Source organism: Anomaloglossus baeobatrachus, chromosome 4 (assembly GCF_048569485.1).
Source record: "Anomaloglossus baeobatrachus isolate aAnoBae1 chromosome 4, aAnoBae1.hap1, whole genome shotgun sequence".
Lineage (NCBI taxonomy): Eukaryota > Metazoa > Chordata > Amphibia > Anura > Aromobatidae > Anomaloglossus > Anomaloglossus baeobatrachus.
In genome coordinates, this window is record NC_134356.1 from 416,278,795 (window position 1) to 416,300,497 (window position 21,703).

A 21,703-nucleotide genomic window follows, 5' to 3' on the forward strand; every position below is an offset into this window, starting at 1 on the left:
CTCACGGCGAACTACAAGACCCAGGAGGCCGGCGATGGAACGGTAGGTAAGGTGAGCATAATATGTGTACCTTCCGTTCCATCACCAGCCTCCTGGGTCCTGTAGTTCGCCGCTCCAGGATGTGTATCGGCAACCATAGCGACGAGGCAGGAACTTCAGCTGTCAGACGCTACTCAAAGGCAGCGTGCTGACCAATCAATAAGAGGCTCCTGCCTTTGACATCAGCGCTCTGGGTGCAGAAGTTCCTCCCACGTCGTGATTGTTACCAGATACACGGCCTGTACTAGCTAACAGCAAGTCCCAGGAGGCCGGCGATGGAACAGAAGGTAAGGTGAGCAGAATATGTGCGTGTGTTTGTGCGTGTTTGTGTGTGGAATGGCACAATAGGGAACCAGGATGGGACATTTAACCAATTGTGGAACAAATTGTCTGCATTGCAATGATTTCCTATGGGAAATCTTGCTTTGCTGAACGAGTAACTTGGTTAACAAGCACAGTCCCAGAACGGATTGTTCTCGTTAACCAAGGTTCCACTGTATCAGATCCAACAACAGTGCGGTAACTGGCAGGCTGCTGTATACCTGCATACATGGCAGGCAGCTAAAAAAAAGAGCTGGAGTGGTGTTTTGAAGCTCCACTCCCGAGTTTTGGTTTTTTTTTTTACCGCTGGACTTTTGCTTCTTATATAGGTTCTCAGGTTGTGACTTACAGGCTCGCTTTCATGTTCCATGGAGCGCGCCGGAAGTCACTCTTCAATGCAAGTCTATGAGAGCCTCCCTCTGTCTCTCATACACTTGCATTCAGAGCTTGTGATGTAACTTGTGGCTTCTGGACAGTCAGAAGTTGCAGTCACTAGATTGTGCCAACAGGACCAGAACAGCGGCGATGGAAGAGGTAGATGCCAGGGAGCCAGTATATTACGAAGGATAATGACCTTATATTAGAAGCACCACTTCAGCGCTGAAAAAAAAAAAAAAAATAAAATGCTGGAGTTCTACTCAGTTTTTTTTTGTTTGGGGGAGGGGGGGGGAAGAGTCATAAATGGATTCAAGAAGGTGGAAAGGCTCAGTTTTGCATTTTTGTAGCCACAACAGTATTTTGTATAGATCAAAGTTCAACCCTGCGAGTTCAGCCTAAATCAGATTCAGTTCGGGCTGACAGCACCTTACTATACACTTTGCTATCGGCAAATAAGTGCTTTAGCTATGTGCCCATGGGAGCTCGCTCGCACATGCAGATATATCCGCTGGTTTCCTGCAGCTGATCCCCAGAATACGCAGCTATACATTGCTGCGGGATTCCAGCAAAATATCTGTGGTAAACCTGAGGACAGTCATGCGACTTACCTGCGGAAGTCTAGGCCTGTATCTCCATAGTGGAGAAGCGGGATTTCCGCAGGAATAATTCACATGCAGTTATGTGCGGCTGCGGAACATCCGCAGTATATACCACAGCCACACATACCGCAGCACTCCCCATGTCCCATAGGATAACGTGGGGAGTGTCTGTACTTGCTAAAACCTGCGGATTTATCTAGAAAATCCAGATAAATCCGCAGGTATTCTACGGCAAAATCTGCGGGTACATAGTCCTGTGGGCACGGCATTGGTATCTAGTGCACAGGACTTTTCCTAGCTATGAATGTTGCATGTGTGGTATCATGATCCACCATTTCACATGTTGTATACCTGTTTCACCTTCCCTTGGCTGTTTTAACAATGAGTGATCCAACTATGAAAAACAAAACACACAAAAAAACAAAACAAAAAAAAAACCCAAGAACCACCTCCCCCCCCCATACACCACTACAAATAAAAAAAACAAACAAACAAAAAAAAAAAAGCAACGCTTTAGGAGAATCATCCCTGGCATTGTCTGTGTTTTTCTGCTTCAAAAAAAAAAAAACACAGCGGATTTGTTGGCGTCTAACAGAAAGTGAGCACATTCTCCCAAGAGGCGACGTGCCATACTGCTGACATCACCCACCGCTGAGCAGATAGTACAGCAGGTGACCACTCATCTGTGCAGCTGCTTAGTATAGAAGATTTAGAGACCCATCTGAGAGGGGAAAAGAAGGGGAGAATATTCATCTACATTTTGTTTTACATTTAATGGCTTTTAAAGCTTTTTTTTATATTTGAATAAAATTTTATTCTGTGGGATGTTAGAAAAAAAATCTTACTGTATGAAACTAATAAAACTTTTTTTTTTTAATTTTTGAATAAAAATAGCAACACTTCATCAGTGGGTATGATCTCCACCCCTTCACGACCTTGGACGTACTGGTACACCTAATGTCATGTCCCTAACTAATAAAAGCTCGCACACCGCGCCCATATCTTTTCTTGCACAGGTCGGCTGATCTTATCAGCTAACATTTGCCAGCGGGCAGATCGGATATCCGCCCGCGGCTATTAACTAGTTTAATCCCACTGTCAATCTCTGACAGCAGGATTATCACGCATCGGCAGGGAGCGCACCATTCCCCACTCATCAGCGGCTCCAAGGCGTGATTGTTATCTTTTCATGACAAACTTCATGTGAACTTTAGTGGAGAGCCAGCGTTCATAGGAATTCAGCATTTCTGCTGTACAGAGCTGACATCCTGCTCTGTACAGCACAAGCAATCAAATGAACGCAGTTTCAAGTAAATACCATAACAAGTGTGTGTGGGGGGAGGGGAAGAGTTCAAATCACACCCCTTGGCACTAGCAAAAACCCACAAGATAATGCAGATATAGTACACCAAACAGAACAGAAATGTAACCCAAAGTTCCTATGCAAGTGTGACTTCTGCAGCCAAGTCAGAAATCATCATCAAAATGCTATAACTCAAACTGCAAAAAGAAAACATGTCAATAGCTCAAAACAGAAAATAACAAATAGACAAAATCTAACCAACAAAGAAAGGCCAGTGGCAAGCTGTTCTGTGTGTAACGATATAAATCAGGATCTGATCACATGGCTTATGTTAAACAGGATTCCTTACGGCTATTACATATACCACAATCTGCTTGCTAAAGCCATACTAACATGGTTATAGATGTGCAATTGTAATGGGCAAGGTTTACCTCTATCTTCATGCATATCTCCATATAAATCTCTTCATTTACACCGTGAGCACAATTATTAGGCAATTCGTGTTTTTGATGCTTTTATTACTGAGCAACTACACTGCTGTCAGTCAGTCCAAAAGCTACTGGCGTACGTACGTCTGTGTGCAGCATTATTACGCAACTAAAGAGATGGCAACATTTATGTTTTTCAATTGTTTATTTTCATCTTTTAAAATGAGAATAACCAAAATTCAATTGTGTAAAAATAAACTTGACAATGAAAAAAACAACAAAAAACCCAACAAACCAGCATCAGTGACTAATATAGCCACACTTTTCAATAACTGTCAGAAATCTTTCATTGATGGAGTTTGTCAGTTTCTTAAAAGAAATCTGTCACTAGGTTTTGCCAACTAATCTGAGAGCATCATCATGATAGGGGCAAAGACCCCGTTCGGAGAGGTGACTGTTTTCCTTCACAATAAAGAACCATAAGTTCTGAGTCAATAGGTCAGGTCAGGTCTTACATCTTTAAGGCCTTTACTGGGAGCAAAGCCATGGAGTACTGTGATGCACGTCTTTCTTGAGTTGTAAGTTTTCTTGTTCGCTCTCATCTCAGTCCACAAAACCTTTGCTTCATCCAAGGAAAGCCATAGCACTGAGCAGCCATGGTTGTAGGAACCAGAGGTTACACAATGTACGTACTGCTCAGCAAATTTGATAGATAAACTCAGGTACAACCAGGCTTTAGTGCTCTACCATTCCTGGGGTAAATGGATAGAAAATCCATACCACAGCGTTTCAAAATCTACAATAAATAGTAATGGCGAACCCAAACTGTAAAGTTCTGGGTCCGTACCGGACACCTAGTGTCCGTGCATGAACGCTGACTTCTCAGTAAGTCCATGTTACTGTTCTGATTGGGACACCAGGATTATATATAAAAAACTAAAACAAAAACTACTTCTGGGTCTGCTCATTAGATCTCATGAATATTCACCACTCTCGCTACCCACCCTCTGTGACAGCATCTGTGATTGGTTGCAGTCAGACTGATTGGTTGTCCTCACAGTAGCTATCTGGGTCCCAGAAATGAACTGTAAAAATAAATAATTGAAAAGGAAAAAAAAATAAAAAATAATATGGTATTTTGATACACTGCCAGATAACGCACACAGCTCGGGGCTGCAGCTTCCTGCTGTCTGTTTTATCTGTATTGGGAATCAAAATACGAGGTATCCTATACAATTTTTTTTTTTTTTTTATAATCCACTTCCGAGATCCAGACAGCTATTGTGAGGGCAACCATTCACAGACACCTGCAGTCTGACTTCAACCAATCACAGACGCTGTCACAGAGGGTGGGCGGGGGAAGCAGTGAATATTCATGAGATTTAAATGAGCGGATCTGGAAGCAGTGTGATAGCCGCGCGAAAACTCATAAAGTTACTGTCCTGCTTTAATCTCTACTTAGCTTCGTTTGACAGCATCCTAGCCCTAACTATCACCATTTTATAACATTTAAGTTAGTGTCCTCTAGACTTAAATGGGTTCGGTGTCTGGTGTCAAGACTTTTTTTTCCCCCTCTCACAGTAAAATGTATGGAATGGAGGTTGTTCTAACAGCAAAGAATGGTTCACCACCACACTTGGGCATGGTTTCAGAAGATGTTCAACAAAATGTAATGTAATGATTCAGTGCCCTGATACAGTGAGGGAAATAAGTATTTGATCCCTTGCCGATTTTGTAAGTTTGCCCACTGATAAAGAAATGAACAGTCTATAGTTTTAAGGGTAAGTTAAAATTAACAGTGAGAGATAGAATATGCAAAATAAAATCCAGAAAAAAAAAAATCACATTGTTTAAATAATACAAATGTATTTGCATTTTGCAGAGAGAAATAAGTATTTGATCCCTCTGGCAAACAAGACTTAATACTTGGTGGCAAAACCATTGTTGGCAACACAGCATTCAGACGGTTTATGTAGTTTATGATGCCACATGTCAGGAGGAATTTTGGTCCACTCCTCTTTGCAGATAATCTCTAAATCATTAAGATTTTGGGGCTGTCGCTTGGCAACTCAGAGCTTCAGCTCCCTCTAAGAGTTTTCTATAGGATTAAGGTCTGGAGACTGGCTAGGCCATTGCATGACCTTAATGTGCTTCTTTTTGAGCCACTCCTTTGTTGCCTTGGCAGTATGTTTTGGGTCATTGTTGTGCTGGAAGACTCAGCCTCGACCCATTTTTAATGTCCTGGCGGAGGGAAGGAAGTTGTCAATCAAGATTTTAAAAAGGTACATGGCTCCATCCATTGTCCAATTGATGCAGTGATGTAGTCATGTTCCTTTAGCAGAGAAACACCCCCAAAACATAATGTTTCCACCTCCATGCATGACAGTGGAGACGGTGTTCTTTGGGTCATAAGCAGCATTTCTCTTCCTCCAAACACAGAAAGTTGAGCGAAGGCCAAAAAGCTCATGGCAGTAATGCAGATTCCATTTTTCACATTTTCACTCTTGCATATAGCTATTGGATTTTTCAAGTCAGTATTCACACAGCAGTTTCTGCTATTTCATGTATTCCCCCTACATAGTCACTGGTGTGCATACCTTATCTCCCCATAGACTCTTCAGCAGTGGGACTTTGCAGACACTGCAGACTTTTAATCCATTACAGACAGTGTAATGTGTTGCCAATGATTTCTTGGTGACAGTGGTCCCAGCTGCCTTGAAATCATTAACAAGTTCCCCTGTGTAGTTTTAGGCTGATCTCTCACCTTCCTCATGATCCTGGATACCCCACAAGGTGAGATTTTGCATGGTGCCCCAAACAATGTCGATTGATACTCATTTTGGATTTCTTCCCATTGCACCAACAGTTGTCTCCTCCTCACCCAGCGTCTTACTTATGGTTTTGTAGCCCACTCCAGCCTTGTGCAGGTCTATGATCTTGTCCGTGACATCCTTAGAAAGCTCTTTGGTCTTGCCCATGTTGTAGAGTCTGACTGAGTCTGGACAGGAGTCTTTTATACAGGTGACAATTTAAGACAGCTGCCTTTAACCCCTTCACGACCATGGACGGATCTTTCCGTCATGGATCGTGTCCCGGTAAGCCCCGCCCCCTGCCGCGGGCAGGCGGCGTGGATCGGCACACATATCAGATGTTTTCAACAGCTGACATGTGTGCCTACATGTTCCGAGTGGAATCGCTTTCCACCCGTAACATTAACCCCTTAGATCTCGCTGCCAAAGTCTGTCAGCGAGATCTATATGCGCGCAGCCATGTTTTTTACTTACCGCCGCCCCCACCGGAAGTCACGTGAGTGATCACGTGACGTTCGGTGGTTGCCATCGTAGCACAGGGTCATGTGATGATGCCTGAAGCTACGAAGTTTCACTTTCGTTTTTCCTCGGCCGGGAGCAGAGGGAAAAAGAAAATGACTATTTCTGCTGTTTACAGCTGTATAGCTGTGATCAGCAGATAGATAATAGCGATCAGATTGCTGATTGCTATAGCCCCCTAGGGGGACTAGTAAAATAAAATAAGTAAAAAAAAAGTTTTAAAAAATTAAAAAAAACAAAAAAAAAAACTAAAAGTTCAAATCACCCCCCTTTACCCCCATTGAAAATTAAAGGGTTAAAAAAAAATAAAATATACACATTTTTGGTATCGCCGCGTTCAGAAATGCCCGATCTATCAAAATATAAAATCAATTAATCTGATTGGTAAACGGCTTAGTGGCAAAAAAAATTCCAAACGCCAAAATTACGTTTTTTTGGTCACCGCAAGTTTTACGCAAAATGCAATAACAGGCGATCAAAACGTAGCATCTGCGCAAAAATGCTAAAATTAGAAACATCAGCTTGAGGCGCAAAAAATAAGCTGTCACTGAGCCATAGATCCCAAAAAATAAGAACTCTACGTGTTTCGGAAAATGGCGCAAAACGTACGCCACTTTTATTGGACAAGCTTGTGAATTTTTTTTTAACCCCTTAGATACAAGTAAACGTATACATGTTTGGTGTCTACAAACTCGCACCGACCTCAGGCATCATACCCACACATCAGTTTTACCATATAGTGAACACTGTGAATAAAACATCCCAAAAACTATTGTGCCATCACACTTTTTTTGCAATTTTTCCACACTTGGAATTTTTTTCCTGTTTTCCAGTACACCATATGGTAAAACCTATGGTTTCATTTAAAAATACAACTTGTCCCGCAAAAAACAAGCCCTCATATGGCAAGATTGACAGAAAAATAAAAAAGTTACGGCTCTCGGAAGAAGGGGAGCAAAAAACAAAAACGCAAAAACGGAAAGTGCCCCAGGGCTGCAGGGGTTAATGCAGGTAACGAGCTGATTGCGAGCATCTAACTGGTCTGTAGGAGCCAGAAATCTTCATGGTTGGTAGGGGATCAAATAACTTATTACTCTCTACAAAACGCTAATAAATGTATATAAATTTATACAATATGATTTTCTGGATTTTGGATATTCTTTCACTGTTAATATTAACCTACCCTTAAAATTACAGACTGTTCATGTCTTTGTCAGTGGGCAAACTTACAAAATCAGCAAGGGATCAAATACTTATTTCCCCCTCTGTAGCTGAAATCAGAGTTTACCTAAATGACACCAGCTCCAGGTATGCAATATTAAAAGGGAAAAAGAATATGAAACATGTAACACTAATTTTAAGGGTAATCCAAACTAATCCTATCCCAAAAGGGCAGCACCTTTACCAGATTACGTTTATTCCCTTTGGAAGAGAACTTTGTATGCAAATGAACCTATGCAGATATTACCCTGTTATTTCTTAAAAGAAGATTTAGTAGAATGTCCACACTATTTTTGTTTAAAAGTTTTCCTTTTCTCTGCATTTAACTTTTTTTTTTTTTTTTTTAATAAAAATGTAAACTTAAACAAACCCAAAACATAGGACATTTTCCATAAAGTAATCTTGCAATTTTCACACTGAACACAGCCCTTTTTACATTCCCACTACCAGTGCTTTCAAGAAGAATTTTCAGCCAGTCACCATATTATCAGAGGCAGGATTACAATGACCGATAACACCTCTATACACAGCCGATAACACAAGATCCACCAATCACAAGGTGATGGCACAGTGGGCCCTGTTCTCCCTCCCTTCAAAAGGAGCTATGTACAGGCTAATTAGATAAGTCAATATTGTGGCTAAGTACATGTGTTATTTCCTGAAACAGTAAGGGTACCGTCACACTTTAGCGACGCAGCACAGATCCCACAAGCGTTCTGACCTGGTCAGGATCGCTGCTGCGTCGCTACATGGTCGCTGGTGAGCTGTCAAACAGGCAGATCTCGCCAGCGACCAGTGACCAGCCCCCACCCAGCAGCGACGTGCAAGTGACGCTGCGCTTGCACGGAGCCGGCGTCTGGAAGCTGCAAACACTGGTAACTAAGGTAAACATCGGGTATGGTTACCCGATGTTTACCTTAGTTACCAGCGCACACCGCTTAGCTTAGCGTGTGCAGGGAGCAGGAGCCGGCACAGGCAGCGTGAGAGCTGCGGAGGCTGGAAACGAAGGTAAATATCGGGTAACCACCTTGGTTACCCGATGTTTACCTTGGTTACAGCTTACCGCAGGCTGTCAGACGCCGGCTCCTGCTCCCTGCACATTCAGGATCGTTGCTCTCTCGCTGTCACACACAGCAATGTGTGCTTATCAGCGGGAGAGCAACAATAAAAAAACGAACCAGGGCTGTGTGCAACGAGCAGCGATCTCACAGCAGGGGCCAGATCGCTGCTCAGTGTCACACACAGCGAGATCGCTAATGAGGTCACAAAAAACATGACTCAGCAGCGATCTCAGTAGCGATCTCGCTGTGTGTGAAGTACCCCTAAGTTAGGGGTACGTCTCACATAGCGAGGTCGCTGCTGAGTCACAGGTTTTGTGACATACCAGTGACCTCATCAGCGATCTCGCTGTGTGACACTAAGCAGTGACCTGGCCCCTGCTATGAAATCGCAGATCGTTACACACTGTTCTGGTTCATTTTTTGGTCGTCGGGCTCCCACAGGGCAGCACACATCAGCGTGTTTGACACCTTACCCAACGACCTCGTTTGCGACTCACGTAGGCGTGCATCTTCGTTGTTTCTCGCGCCCTCTCTGTTCCGATTGGTCATCGCTACTGCGTTTGGATTAGCCGCTTCCATCCTCTGTTCTGGCTTGTAGATCGCATTATATTTGAGAGGGCTGAATTCACTTGTCCCGGTGTAGCAGCAGATCTTAATACAGTCCATTCTGCATCGGGACTGTAGGATAGACAAGGATGGAGGAGGATGGAAGCGCTATTATGTTGCCTTCTCTAAAGGCAAGGCCGCCCAGTCACCATGCAATTACGACCACCAATCGGAGCAGAGGGGACGTGGAAAAGGCAATGTAGATGCACGCCTATGTTACTAATCAAGATTTGAATCGTGCTGTGTGACAGGGTCCCAGCGACCGCCGTATCATTGCAGCGTCGTTGGGAAGATCTGACTGTTTGACAGCTCACTAGCGACTCTGTAGTGACGTACCAGCGATCCTGACCAGGTCGTATCGTGGTCGGAATCGCTGGTATGTCGTCTAGTGTGACGGTACCCCTAGAATCTAAAAAAGCCCCAGTGGTCAGTGTGAAAATGGCAAGATTTTGATTTTTAAATGAGAAAATGCTAGCAGGTTTTTAGACCCAAAGTAACGTCATCACAGGAAAATACTTATTATAAAAGTCTTTGTTTCCATTGTCTTGCAAGCTCATTTGCAGAACAGTTTGCTGATTATAAGTGCAGGGGCTTCGCCTGTGCTTACAGCTCTTCAGCCTCACTATCTCCTCCCGTGGCCGATGGATTACAAAACAATGTTGACAAAGACATAATATAAAAGGAATGGAAGAAATCCTCATAAGGCTACTTTCACACATCCGGTTTTTGCTCTGCGGCACAATACGGCGCTCTGCAGAAAAACTGCAACCGTTTTTTTGCCGCCGGTTGCGGGTTTTTTTGCATAGACTTACATTAGTGCCGTATTGTGCCGCAGGGGCTTGCGTTCGGTCCGGTTTTTGCCGCATGCGGCAGATTTAGCTGATGCCGCGGCCGGATGGAACATTGCCTGCAACGTTTTTTTGCTCCGGCAAAAAAAACGCATCGCGCCGCATCCGGCCGATGCGGCGCATTTTTCAGTGCATGGCTATGGACGCCGGATGCGGCGCGGAAAAAAACCGATCCGGCCGCCGCATGCGGTTTCTTCCACTGCGCATGCTCAGTAGCGTGCCGCAACCGGAAAAAAACGGACCGGCCGCATGTAAAAACTTATGCAAAGGATGTGGTGTTTTCGCCGCATCCGTTGCATAGGTTTCACAGCCGGATTGAGCCGCACGGCTCAAACCGGATGTGTGAAAGTAGCCTTACAGGTACTGTGATGATGTTACAACACCATTGTCAAAACAAATATTTAAAAACACAGAAAACCTGATCTAATCAACAAGTCAATTTCTGCTAACTTCCCTTTAATGCCGAGAAGTTGGCTGCTAAGGACAAGCACTCCAAGGCTGGGGCCACACGGGGATTACTGCGATCCCCTCGCATGACACTCCGCTCATCCTGGCAGTACAGCAGAGCCGAGTGTCATGAGAGTGTCTCTGCGACTGATGTCAGATCGTGCGAGCGGACCTCAGCTGCGGGGGGCGGGCCGGCTCTGAGGAGGGGAGGGCCAGCGCTGCGGAGGGGAGGGCCAGCGCTGCGGAGGGGAGGGCCAGCGCTGCGGAGGGGAGGGCCAGCGCTGCGGAGGGGAGGGCCAGCGCTGCGGAGGGGAGGGCCAGCGCTGCGGAGGGGAGGGCCAGCGCTGCGGAGGGGAGGGCCAGCGCTGAGGAGGGGAGGGCCAGCGCTGAGGAGGGGAGGGCCAGCGCTGAGGAGGGGAGGGCCAGCGCTGAGGAGGGGAGGGCCAGCGCTGCGGAGGGGAGGGCCAGCGCTGAGGGGAGGGAGTGATTTATCTCCCTCTCTCCTTCGTAGCCGGTTATTGCCATTCTCGCTCTGCACTCGCGGTACACTGGTGTACAACGAGTGCAGTGCAATCTTTCTCTTGCCCCATAGACTTGAATGGGTGCGAGAGAAACGATGATCGCATTACAGTCGCAGCACGCTGCGATTGTTTTCTCGGTCCGATTAGGGTTGAGAATAATCGCTCATGGGTGCTGACACACAAACTAATATTGGTCCGAGTGGAATGCGATTTTTTTTATCGCACTCCAATCGCTCTGATTTTCATGCTGTGTGGTTTAGGCCTAATCCAGAGTTTAGATAAAATTAGTTGAAATGCTCCAAATGCCTTTTCCATCTCAATGTTGAATGCAAACTTTGCCTAGACAAATACAATTTGTAAACGTACAACTACAACCATCAAGAAAAAGTCAGGGAGAAAAAACAAAAGTAAAACAAAAAGTAAAACAAAAAAGAAAAAAAAAAAACAAACAGTTGCTTGAAGGACAGAACAATAGAACACACTGGACAAAAACAAACTATGCATGGCTGAGGAGCATCACCCACCTTCTCTGAAAAACCTGCTAGGAATCCTGATGCTGGGACAGGAGTGGGTGAAGAGTCGCCTAACGGGAAACCAGCGTACCTTCTTCTTAGAGCCTGTTACCACAATTACCAGCAATGAGTCAGACGTACACAACACAAGGATTCAACAGACAGCAACATAAGCAGCAGCATTACAAGGCTGGCAAACACTGATAACATTACCTCGGCTGACAACACTGCGGCAACTGCTCACTAAAGGCCGCTTTACACGCTGCAATATCGCTATCGATATCGCTAGCGTGCGTACCCACCCCCGTCGATTGTGCGTCACGGGCAAATTGCTGCCCGTGGCGTACAACATCACTCAGACCCGTCACACTACTTACCTGCCTGGCGACGTCCCTGTCATTTCTAAGGGGGGGCGATTCGTTCGGCGTCACAGCGACGTCACTAAGCGGTCGCCCAATAGAAGCGGAGGGGCGGAGATGAGCGGGACAAACATTCCGCCCACCTTCTTCCTTATTGCGGCTGGCCGCAGGTACGAGGTTGTTCCTCGTTCCTGCGGTGTCACACATAGCGAAGTGTGCTGCCGCAGGAACAACGAACAACCTGCGTCCTGCTACAGCAACGCTATTTGTCAAATGGACAGCATGTCAACGATCAGGTAAGTAAAATTGCTCGGTGACGGTCGTTCGTACGTTTCACACCCAACGACGTCGCTAACAAGGCCGGATGTGCGTCACAAATTCCATGACCCCGACAACATCGCGTTAGCGATGTCGTTGCGTGTAAAGCGACCTTAAGGCTACATGCACACACTGCAGTTTTGTCACACAAAAAACTGCACCTTTGAGTCATTAAAACTGTACCAAAAACTACACCTCGTAATGATGGCACGTTTTGGTCCAATCTGATTTTGATGCATTTTTTTTGTGAAAAATAGTGATTGGCAGGCCAGACTGTAAGGAGTGCCGGGCATTGATCCGGATAGGGCACTCAGGAATTAAAAAAAAAAAAATAAAGCGCGCTATAGTCAGTCTTCCGCGCAGACGCTCATTCGACTCATGCATATTCACTGCTTCCCACGCCCACCAGTGTCTGTGATTGGTTGCAGTTAGGCAGCGCCCCCAGCCTATGTGACAGTCTGTCTGACACTTCCAATCACAGACAGCGTACAGTAAAAATAAATAAGGTCACTGAAGTCACTTTAGGTCAAGTTACCTGCGGTCACAGGTGGAGCACTGTGGGAACCTCTAGCTATGACAGCGGCTAACCTGAGTGACGTCACTACTCACTTAGTCATTTTCTGCCTGAACCTCACAGCGGGCAGTCATGTTCTATGGCCGCTTGGTGTAAATTCAGATGTAGCAGTGCTGGAATCGTCGTGGGACCTCGGACCCGGGTATTTTGGTAATTAATAAAAGGGTTGACAAAGGGTTTTTTTGTGTTTTATTTCAAATAAAGGATTTTTGGGATGTTTATTTCTTTTCACTTACAGATTAGTGATGGCTGGGGGTCTTGGACGCCTCCCATTACTAATCTAGGACTTGGTGGCAGCTGTGGGCTGTTATTAACCCCTCATTACCCCCGAATGCCATCGCACCAGGGCAAATTAGGAAGAGTCGGGTAAAGTGCCGGTACTGTTGAATCTAATGGATGGGCAATCCTGGGCGGCTGCAGGCTGGATCTCCCTAGCCTGAGAATACCAGCCTCCAGCTGTCTGGCTTTATCTTGGCTGGGTATCAAAGTTTCAAAGTTGGTGGCGGGTTGGGGACCACATCCCGTTATTTTTAAAAAACCTAAAAAGCCACATGCAATTCTTATTATTTTATATTTGACACACAGCCAAAATAAGCGCACTGCTTGGAGCTGCAGCCTGTAGCCATATGCTTTATCTGTGCTGGGTAGCATAATATGGGGGGACCCTACACCAATTTTATTTATTTTTACTGTATGATAGACCTGCAGACAGGATCTGTTATTGGAAGTGCCAGAGATGCTGTTACTCAGTGTGGGGGTGCTCCTGACTGCAACAAATCACAGATGCCAGTGGGCGGAGGAAGCAGTGTATATTCAATGAAGGTAATGAGCGGCCCAAGTAGTGAATGACTGGGACAGCCATGCCGGTAACTCCGTCAATATAAAGCGCAAAAAGAATTGACATGCTGCAGTTTGTCAGAACTTTCTGACAACAAAACTGCACCAAAAAAAATGTGGCAAAACACGCAGCATGCGCATGTAGACCAACACCGTGGACTTGCATTGGGTAAACGTTTCCTTATTTACATAGCCATTTGTGAACTTAAATAAAAAGGCTAATATATAGTTAATTGCTATATTTGCCAAGATCATTATAAGGTTTTACCAAAAGAGCCTGATGGTCTATTTGGTCTATACACCATAACAGTGGTGGGAGTCCCCAATCATTAATGGGTGAACACTCGATCTGCTGACAACTTTCTTTTGACCCCGCCATACAACAATACACATGCATGCTTAGGGTTCCATGTGTGGAAAGTAGTATAACTGCAACTGTCCAAATTATATTCTCCCGGGACCTCTGCCAGTCACATCAAAGTCAGCAAGTATAGCGGATGTGAATAAAGGCGTTGGTTAGCTTTATTTTGTCAGGCCAGATATGTAGTCAGAGTAAAAAAGGGGGACCAGAAAGAGCAAAGTGAGGGGAAAGGAAGAGGTGGTAGGGGAACCAGACAATTACTCATACACTGATCCACCTTTTAAGTGATATCTTGGAAATATTTTTAAAAAGGGAATCTGTCAGCAGAATTTTGTAATTAAATCTGACAGCAGAATATCAGCCAAGAGCCCAATTCTAGCTATGGTTCTCATGTTAGGCAGTGTGTTGCAGTTTCAATACAATCAGTGTTTTATCAGCAGGAGACCACTAGAGGACTACATCTCACTGCATGGCAGTACAGTTAATAAGTATAACCCTGCACTCACCACTGACTGGTAACTTGCTGCCAATTAACAGTGCACACAAGAAGCCGCCAGTGTGGCTGGGGTTGTACACAGACCAGGCGTCTTAGCTGTGTGCTGACAACAAGGATTCTATCAAAACTGCACAAAGTGGTCCAGTAAGTGATACATCACAGGATCAGGCTTTTTTGCCCTATATTATGCTGCTCTCAGATTATATAGAAAACCCTGCTGACAGATTCCCTTTAAGACCTGAATTAAATCGGGTAGTTCCATATGTTTTTGTCAATGCTTTAGCGGAGGATTTTAAATGGAGGAACTTTTAAAAATATAAAAAATGCTGGACTTTGATTATGAGCTAATAAAAAATAAGCCATCTCTTAAGTGTGACAAAGAAGGGAATTTTGTTTACTTACCGTAAATTCCTTTTCTTCTAGCTCCTATTGGGAGACCCAGACAATTTGGGTGTATAGCTACTGCCTCCGGAGGCCACACAAAGTATTACACTTTAAAAAGTGTAACCCCTCCCCTCTGCCTATACACCCTCCCGTGCATCACGGGCCCATCAGTTTTGGTGCCAAAGCAGGAAGGAGAAAACTTATAAATTGGTCTAAGGTAAATTCAATCCGAAGGATGTTCGGAGAACTGAAACCATGAACCAAAAGAACAATTCAACATGAACAACATGTGTACACAAAAGAACAAACAGCCCGAAGGGAACAGGGGCGGGTGCTGGGTCTCCCAATAGGAGCTAGAAGAAAAGGAATTTACGGAAAGTAAACAAAATTCCCTTCTTCTTTGTCGCTCCATTGGGAGACCCAGACAATTGGGACGTCCAAAGCAGTCCCTGGGTGGGTAAAAGAATACCTCAATAAAAAGAGCCGAAACAACGGCCCCCTCTTACAGGTGGGCAACCGCCGCCTGAAGGACTCGCCTACCTAGGCTGGCATCTGCCGAAGCATAGGCATGCACCTAATAGTGTTTCGTGAAAGTGTGCAGACTCGACCAGGTAGCCGCCTGACACACCTGCTGAGCCGTAGCCTGGTGCCGCAATGCCCAGGACGCACCCACGGCTCCGGTAGAATGGGCTTTCAGCCCTGAAGGAATCGGAAGCCCAGAAGAACGGCAGGCTTCAAAAATCGGTTCCTTGATCCACCGAGCCAAGGTTGACTTGGAAGCCTGCGACCCCTTACGCTGGCCAGCGACAAGGACAAAGAGCGCATCAGAGCGGCGCATTGGCGCCGTGCGAGACACGTAGATCCGGAGTGCTCTCACTAGATCTAACAATGCAAATCCTTTTCATATTGGTGAATTGGATGAGAGCAAAATGAAGGTAAGGAGATACCCTGATTGAGATGAAAAGTGGACACCACCTTAGGGAGAAAGTCCGGGACCGGACGCAGAACCACCTTATCCTGGTGAAATACCAGGAAAAAGCCTTTACATGACAGCGCTGCAAGCTCTGACACTCTACGGAGTGAAGTAACCGCCACTAGAAATGCCACCTTCTGCGAAAGACGTGATAGAGAGACATCCCACAGCGGCTCAAAAGGTGGTTTTTGAAGAGCCCGTAGAACCATGTTGAGATCCCAGGGTTCCAGCGGACGCTTGTAAGGTGGGACTATGTGGCAAACTCCCTGCAGGAACGTGCGGACCTGCGGAAGCCTGGTTAGACGCTTTTGAAAAAACACGGAAAGCGCCGAGACTTGACCTTAGAGAGAGCCGAGAGACCACCCTTGTCCAATCCAGATTGAAGGAAGGAAGAAAACTGGGTAAGGCAAACGGCCAGGGGGTAAACCCCCTCTCAGAGCACCAGGCTAAGAAGATCTTCCAAGTTCTGTGATAGATCTTGGCTGACGTTGGTTTCCTGGCCTGTCTCATAGTGGCCACACAGTCAGGTTGAGGGCCGCAGAATTCAGATGGAAAAATGGCCCTTGAGATAGCAAGTCTGGTCGGTCTGGGAGCGCCCACGGTTGCCCCACCGTGAGATGCCACAGATCGGGGTACCACGACCGCCTCGGCCAATCTGGAGCGACGAGAATGGCGCGGCGGCAGTCGGACCTGATCTTGCGCAACACTCTGGGCAGCATTGCCAGAGGAGGGAATACATAAGGCAGCTGAAACTGCGACCAATCCTGAACTAAGGCGTCCGCCGCCAGAGCTCTGTGGTCCTGAGACCGTGCCATGAATGCCGGGACCTTGTTGTTGTGCCGAGACGCCATGAGATCGACGTCCGGCGTTCCCCAGTGGCAACAGATCTCTTGAAACACGTCCGGGTGGAGAGACCATTCCCCCGCGTCCATGCCCTGGCGACTGAGGAAGTCTGCTTCCCAGTTTTCTACGCCCGGAATGTGAACCGCGGAGATGGTGGAGGCTGTGGCCTCCGCCCACAGCAGAATCCGCCGGACTATTTGGAAGGCTTGACGACTGCGAGTGCCGCCCTGGTGGTTGATGTACGCAACCGCCGTGGCGTTGTCCGACTGTATGCGGATCTGCCTGCCCTCGAGCCACCGATGGAATGCCTTGAGGGCTAGATACACTGCCCTTATCTCCAGAACATTGATCTGAAGGGAGGACTCTGTCAGAGTCCAGGTTCCCTGAGCCTTGTGGTGGAGAAAAACTGTTCCCCATCCTGACAGGCTCGCGTCCGTCGTGACCACAGCCCAGGATGGGGGCAGAAAGGATTTTCCTTTCGACAGAGAAGTGGGGAGAAGCCGCCACTGAAGTGAGGTCTTGGCTTCCAGAGACAGAGAGACGTTCCTGTCTAAGGACGTCGGCCTCTTGTCCCATTTGCTGAGAATGTCCCATTGGAGAGGACGCAGATGAAATTGCGCAAATGGAACTGCCTCCATTGCTGCCACCATCTTCCCCAGGAAGTGCATGAGGCGCCTCAAGGGGTGCGACTGGGCCCGAAGAAGGGATTGCACCCCTGTCTGCAGCGACCGCTGTTTGTCCAGCGGTAGCTTGACCATCGCTGAGAGAGTATGAACCTCCATCCCGAGGTACGTCAGTGACTGGGTCGGAGACAATTTTGACTTTGGAAAATTGATGATCCACCCGAAACCTCTGGAGAGTCTCCAGAGCAACGGTCAGACTGTGTTAACAAGCCACCCAAGAGGGTGCCTTGACTAGGAGATCGTCTTGGGTAAGGGATCACCGAGTGGCCCTGAGAGTGTAGGATCGCTACGACGGAAGCCATGACCTTGGTGAAGACCCGTGGGTCTGTCGCCAGGCCGAAAGGCAGTGCCACAAACTGAAGGTGTTCGTCCCCAATGGCGAAACGCAGGAAGCGTTGATGCTCTTGAGCGATCTGCCATGGAGATAGGCATCTGTGATGTCGATTGATGCTAGGAAGTCTCCTTGGGACATCGAAGCGATGACAGATCGGAGGGATTCTATGCGAAACCGCCTGGTTGTCACGTGTTTGTTGAGCAATTTGAGGTCCAAAACGGAACGGAATGAGCCGTCCTTTTTTGGCACCACGAACAGATTGGAGTTAAAACCGCGACCGCGTTCCTGAAGGGGAACGGGGATCACCACTCCCTCTGTTGTCAGAGTGTCCACCGCCTGAAAAGCGCAACGGTCCGTTCGGGGGGCGGAGATGTTCTGAAAAAAACGAGTCGGAGGACGAGAGCTGAACTCTATCCTGAAACCGTGAGACAGAATGTCTCTCACCCATCGGTCTTGGACATGTGGCCACCAGGCGTCGCAAAAGCGGGAGAGCCTGCCACCGACCGAGGATGCGGTTTGGGGCGGCCGAAAGTCATGAGGAGGCCGCCTTGGAGACGGTGCCTCCGGTGGTCTTTGGAGGACGTGACTTAGACCGCCGTGGAGAAGAGTTCCTCTGGCTCTTCTGTGGCCTGTTGGACGAGGAGGGCTGGGACGCTTGAGAAGCCAAGGACACAACCTGCGGGGCAGAGATACGTGCGACCGCATTAATCTCAGCCAGAGAAGCTGAGATAGCTTGGAGAGCCCTCACGGCTGCGAAGGCCGGAGCAAAAGATGCGCCTATGGCTTCATAGATGGATTTCATCATAAGCTTTATTTGCCTGTCAGTGGCATCCATGAGAGATGAACCATCTGCCACTAATACTACGGATCTAGCCGCCAGTCTGGAGTCTGGAGGATCCACCCTGTGACACTGAGCCCAACCCTTAACTACGTCAGGGGGGAAAAGGGTAACGTGTGTCATTAAGGCGCTTAGTAAAGCGCTTGTCCGGAAAGTTCTGTGCTTCTGGACAGCCTCTCTGAAGTTAGAGTGATCGAAAAAAACGCACTCCGTGTACATTTGGGAAACCTAAACTGGTGTTTCTCCCGCTGTGAAGCCGACTCCTCCATAGGAGAAGATGGGGAAGAGAGGTCTAGCACCTGGTTGACGGACGCTATAAGGTCATTTACTATGGCGTCCCCTTCAGGTGTATCCAGATTGAGCGCAACGTTAGGTTCAGAGCCCTGAGCTGCGACCTCCGCTTCATCCTTAATTACGACAGTGAAGTCGTGGACGGTTCCCAGCGAGCCCGGTTAGCCTGTGTGAGGCCGCGGTCCGTGTCGGAGTTCTCACCGTGGGATCTGGGTGTTACCCCAGGAGCCCCTTGTTGTACCGACCCAGAGGGGTCTGGGGGCGATGAACTCACAGCTCCCTGGCCCTGTGTTACCGGTCTGGACTGCAAAGCTTCCAGCTTAGCAGCCCCTCTGTTCATAGACTGGGCCATGGAATGACTCAGAGAGTTGCTCAGTCAAACGTGCAAACTCTGTCCCTGCCATCTGTGCAGTGGAAACCGGTGGTACCACCTGAGCCGAGGGTCCCACCCGTGCCAGAGGCTCCGGCTGAGTGAGTGCCCCAGGGGCCAAGCATTTGCAATGATAGGTGGAACCTGCCGGCAATATAGCCGCACAAGAGGTACAGGTTGCAAAGAAAGCCTGTGCCTTGGCACCCTTACTGTTTGCGGACGACCTGCTGATGTCACCTCTTAGTAATCAGCGAGGGTATATAGCCAAAAGCAAATAGTGCTGCCGAACAGTGAAATCATATACCATATAAATATATATATACACTTCGGCACCCAAGGGGGGCCAGCACCCGATTGGGAAACTGGTGCCCCACAGTGAGAGGGGAGGAGGATACCAAGTATGCTCCAGCCCTCACTGCCGACGTCCCGTCGGCTGTCCCGTCGTTACCCCTGACTGGCAGGCCCGGGAACTGGAGTATATGGTACTAGGCCGCAAGAGCCGGGGACTAAAGTTAAAAACGCGGCCGGCAAACAGGCGCGGTCGGCGCGGTAGTCCCGGTCTCACAAACCACACAGCAACCGCTGCGGCGTTTGTAACCCAGGTGCTGTATGCAGCGTCCCCCAAAGGGGACACAGAGTACCTTATGGATGCAGGGCTCTGTCCCTGATGATGTCCTGTCTCCTGTCCGTCAGAATCCCCCAGGGGCTGCGGATGGAGCCCGGTCAGGAACCCCCTCTCCCAGAGCTGCAGTGCTGCCGAACAGTGAGCACATTCTGAGATCTCCACCGGCAGAATCCTCCCATATAACAATGGCTGCCGGCGTTCCGAGGGGAGGAGGGAGCCGAGGGCGGAACCACAAAAGTGCGGGAATCTGCGCCCCATAGTGAACAGTGAGGGGGGAGGAGGACAGCGAAGTGTGCTCCAGCCCTCACCGTCGGCGTCATACCGACCGTCCCGCCCTTCCCCCTGACTGGCAGGCCCAGGGGCGGGAGTTTAATACACTAGGCCGCAAAAGCCGGGGACTAAAGTAAAAACCGCGGCCGGCAAACAGGCACGGTCGGCGCGGTAGTCCCGGTCAAAAAAAATCACACCGCAGTCGCTGCAGCGTCTGAGGCCAAGGTGCTTCATGCACCGTCCCAAAGGGGACACAGAGTACCTGTAGATGCAGGGCCATGTCCCTGACGATACTCAATCTCCTGTCCGGCAGATACCACCAGGGGCTGCGGAGGGAGCCCGGTCCCAGTGGCTGGATGACCGGTTAGGATCCCACTTCACCCAGAGCCCCTAAGGAATGGGGAAGGAAAACGGCATGTGGCTCCAGCCTGTGTACCCGCAATGGGTACCTCAACCTTAACAGCACCGCCGACTCAGTGGGGTGAGAAGGGAGCATGCCGGGGGCCCTGTTAGGGGCCCTCTTTTCTTCCATCCGATATAATCAGCAGCTGCTGCTGACTAAAATGTGGAGCATTGTGTGAGTGTCAGCCTCCTTCAACACAAAGCATAAAACTGATGGGCCCGTGATGCACGGGAGGGTGTATAGGCAGAGGGGAGGGGTTACACTTTTTAAAGTGTAATACTTTGTGTGGCCTCCGGAGGCAGTAGCTATACACCCAATTGTCTGGGTCTCACAATGGAGCAACAAAGAAACGAAGGGTTCATTCAGATGTTGGCGCATAATCAAATCGGATCTCGGACTGCAATGCACAGACAGGCGGCCCTCCTGACCAGAGCGCGATGGCCTTATAGAAATATAGGACAGAGATAAAATGATCAGTTCACCATGGACCAGCTGCTCCTAGAGGAATTAGGGTATGTGCCCACGTAGCAGATTTGGGTGCACATTTTCTGCACACAAAACTGCATGTTTTGGCAACAAAAACCGCAGCAGAAAAAAAACGTACATTTTTTATAGCATTTTTTCCATGAGTTTGTCCATGCGTTTTTCTATTTCTTTTTTTTTTTCAGTCATAGCAAATGCGGGGATTCAGGCGCTGTACCCTCTAGCGATTGAGAGGGTTGTTCAAGAGCTAAATCCCCGCAACAGCCGCTGGGTCTCCGGCTGATGTTACAACCGGGACCCAGCTCTCACTGCTAGGAGTGGTAATACGAACACAAGGACCTGATCGCTGCCATTGCAACCCAAAAAGCAGCCCAGCAAAGTCTATGAGAATCCTGACTTGCTGTGCACATGCTGCTTGCTTCTTCCTTGCAGCATGTAAATTCTTTATGCTTTTTTCCTGTGTGATCTAATCCACTGCAGTGCTTGATCACTGCAATGGATTATAATCTGTCAGTGCTGCACTGGTAGCATTGACACATCGCCTCACACATCATGCATCTGGCATGGTCTGTGAGGCTCTCCGTAGATCAGTAACCCAGGGTTGTCATGGTGACGACCCAGGATTGCCATGGCAGAGATTGGGTCCCT

General features: G+C 47.8%; 1 protein-coding gene across 2 annotated transcripts in view; it reads right to left on the bottom strand.

The window, feature by feature from the left end:
• Nucleotides 1-21,703, bottom strand: part of KLHDC10 (kelch domain containing 10) — an 83,724-nt gene that overhangs the window by 29,990 nt on the left and 32,031 nt on the right. The window contains exon 2 of one of the 2 annotated variants that reach the window (XM_075345354.1): nt 11,626-11,718. The exons of the other annotated variant lie outside the window; for it this stretch is intronic. Coding sequence (XP_075201469.1) covers nt 11,626-11,718 — 93 coding nt within the window. The remainder of the gene's footprint in view (nt 1-11,625; nt 11,719-21,703) is intronic. 2 annotated transcript variants of the gene reach the window in all.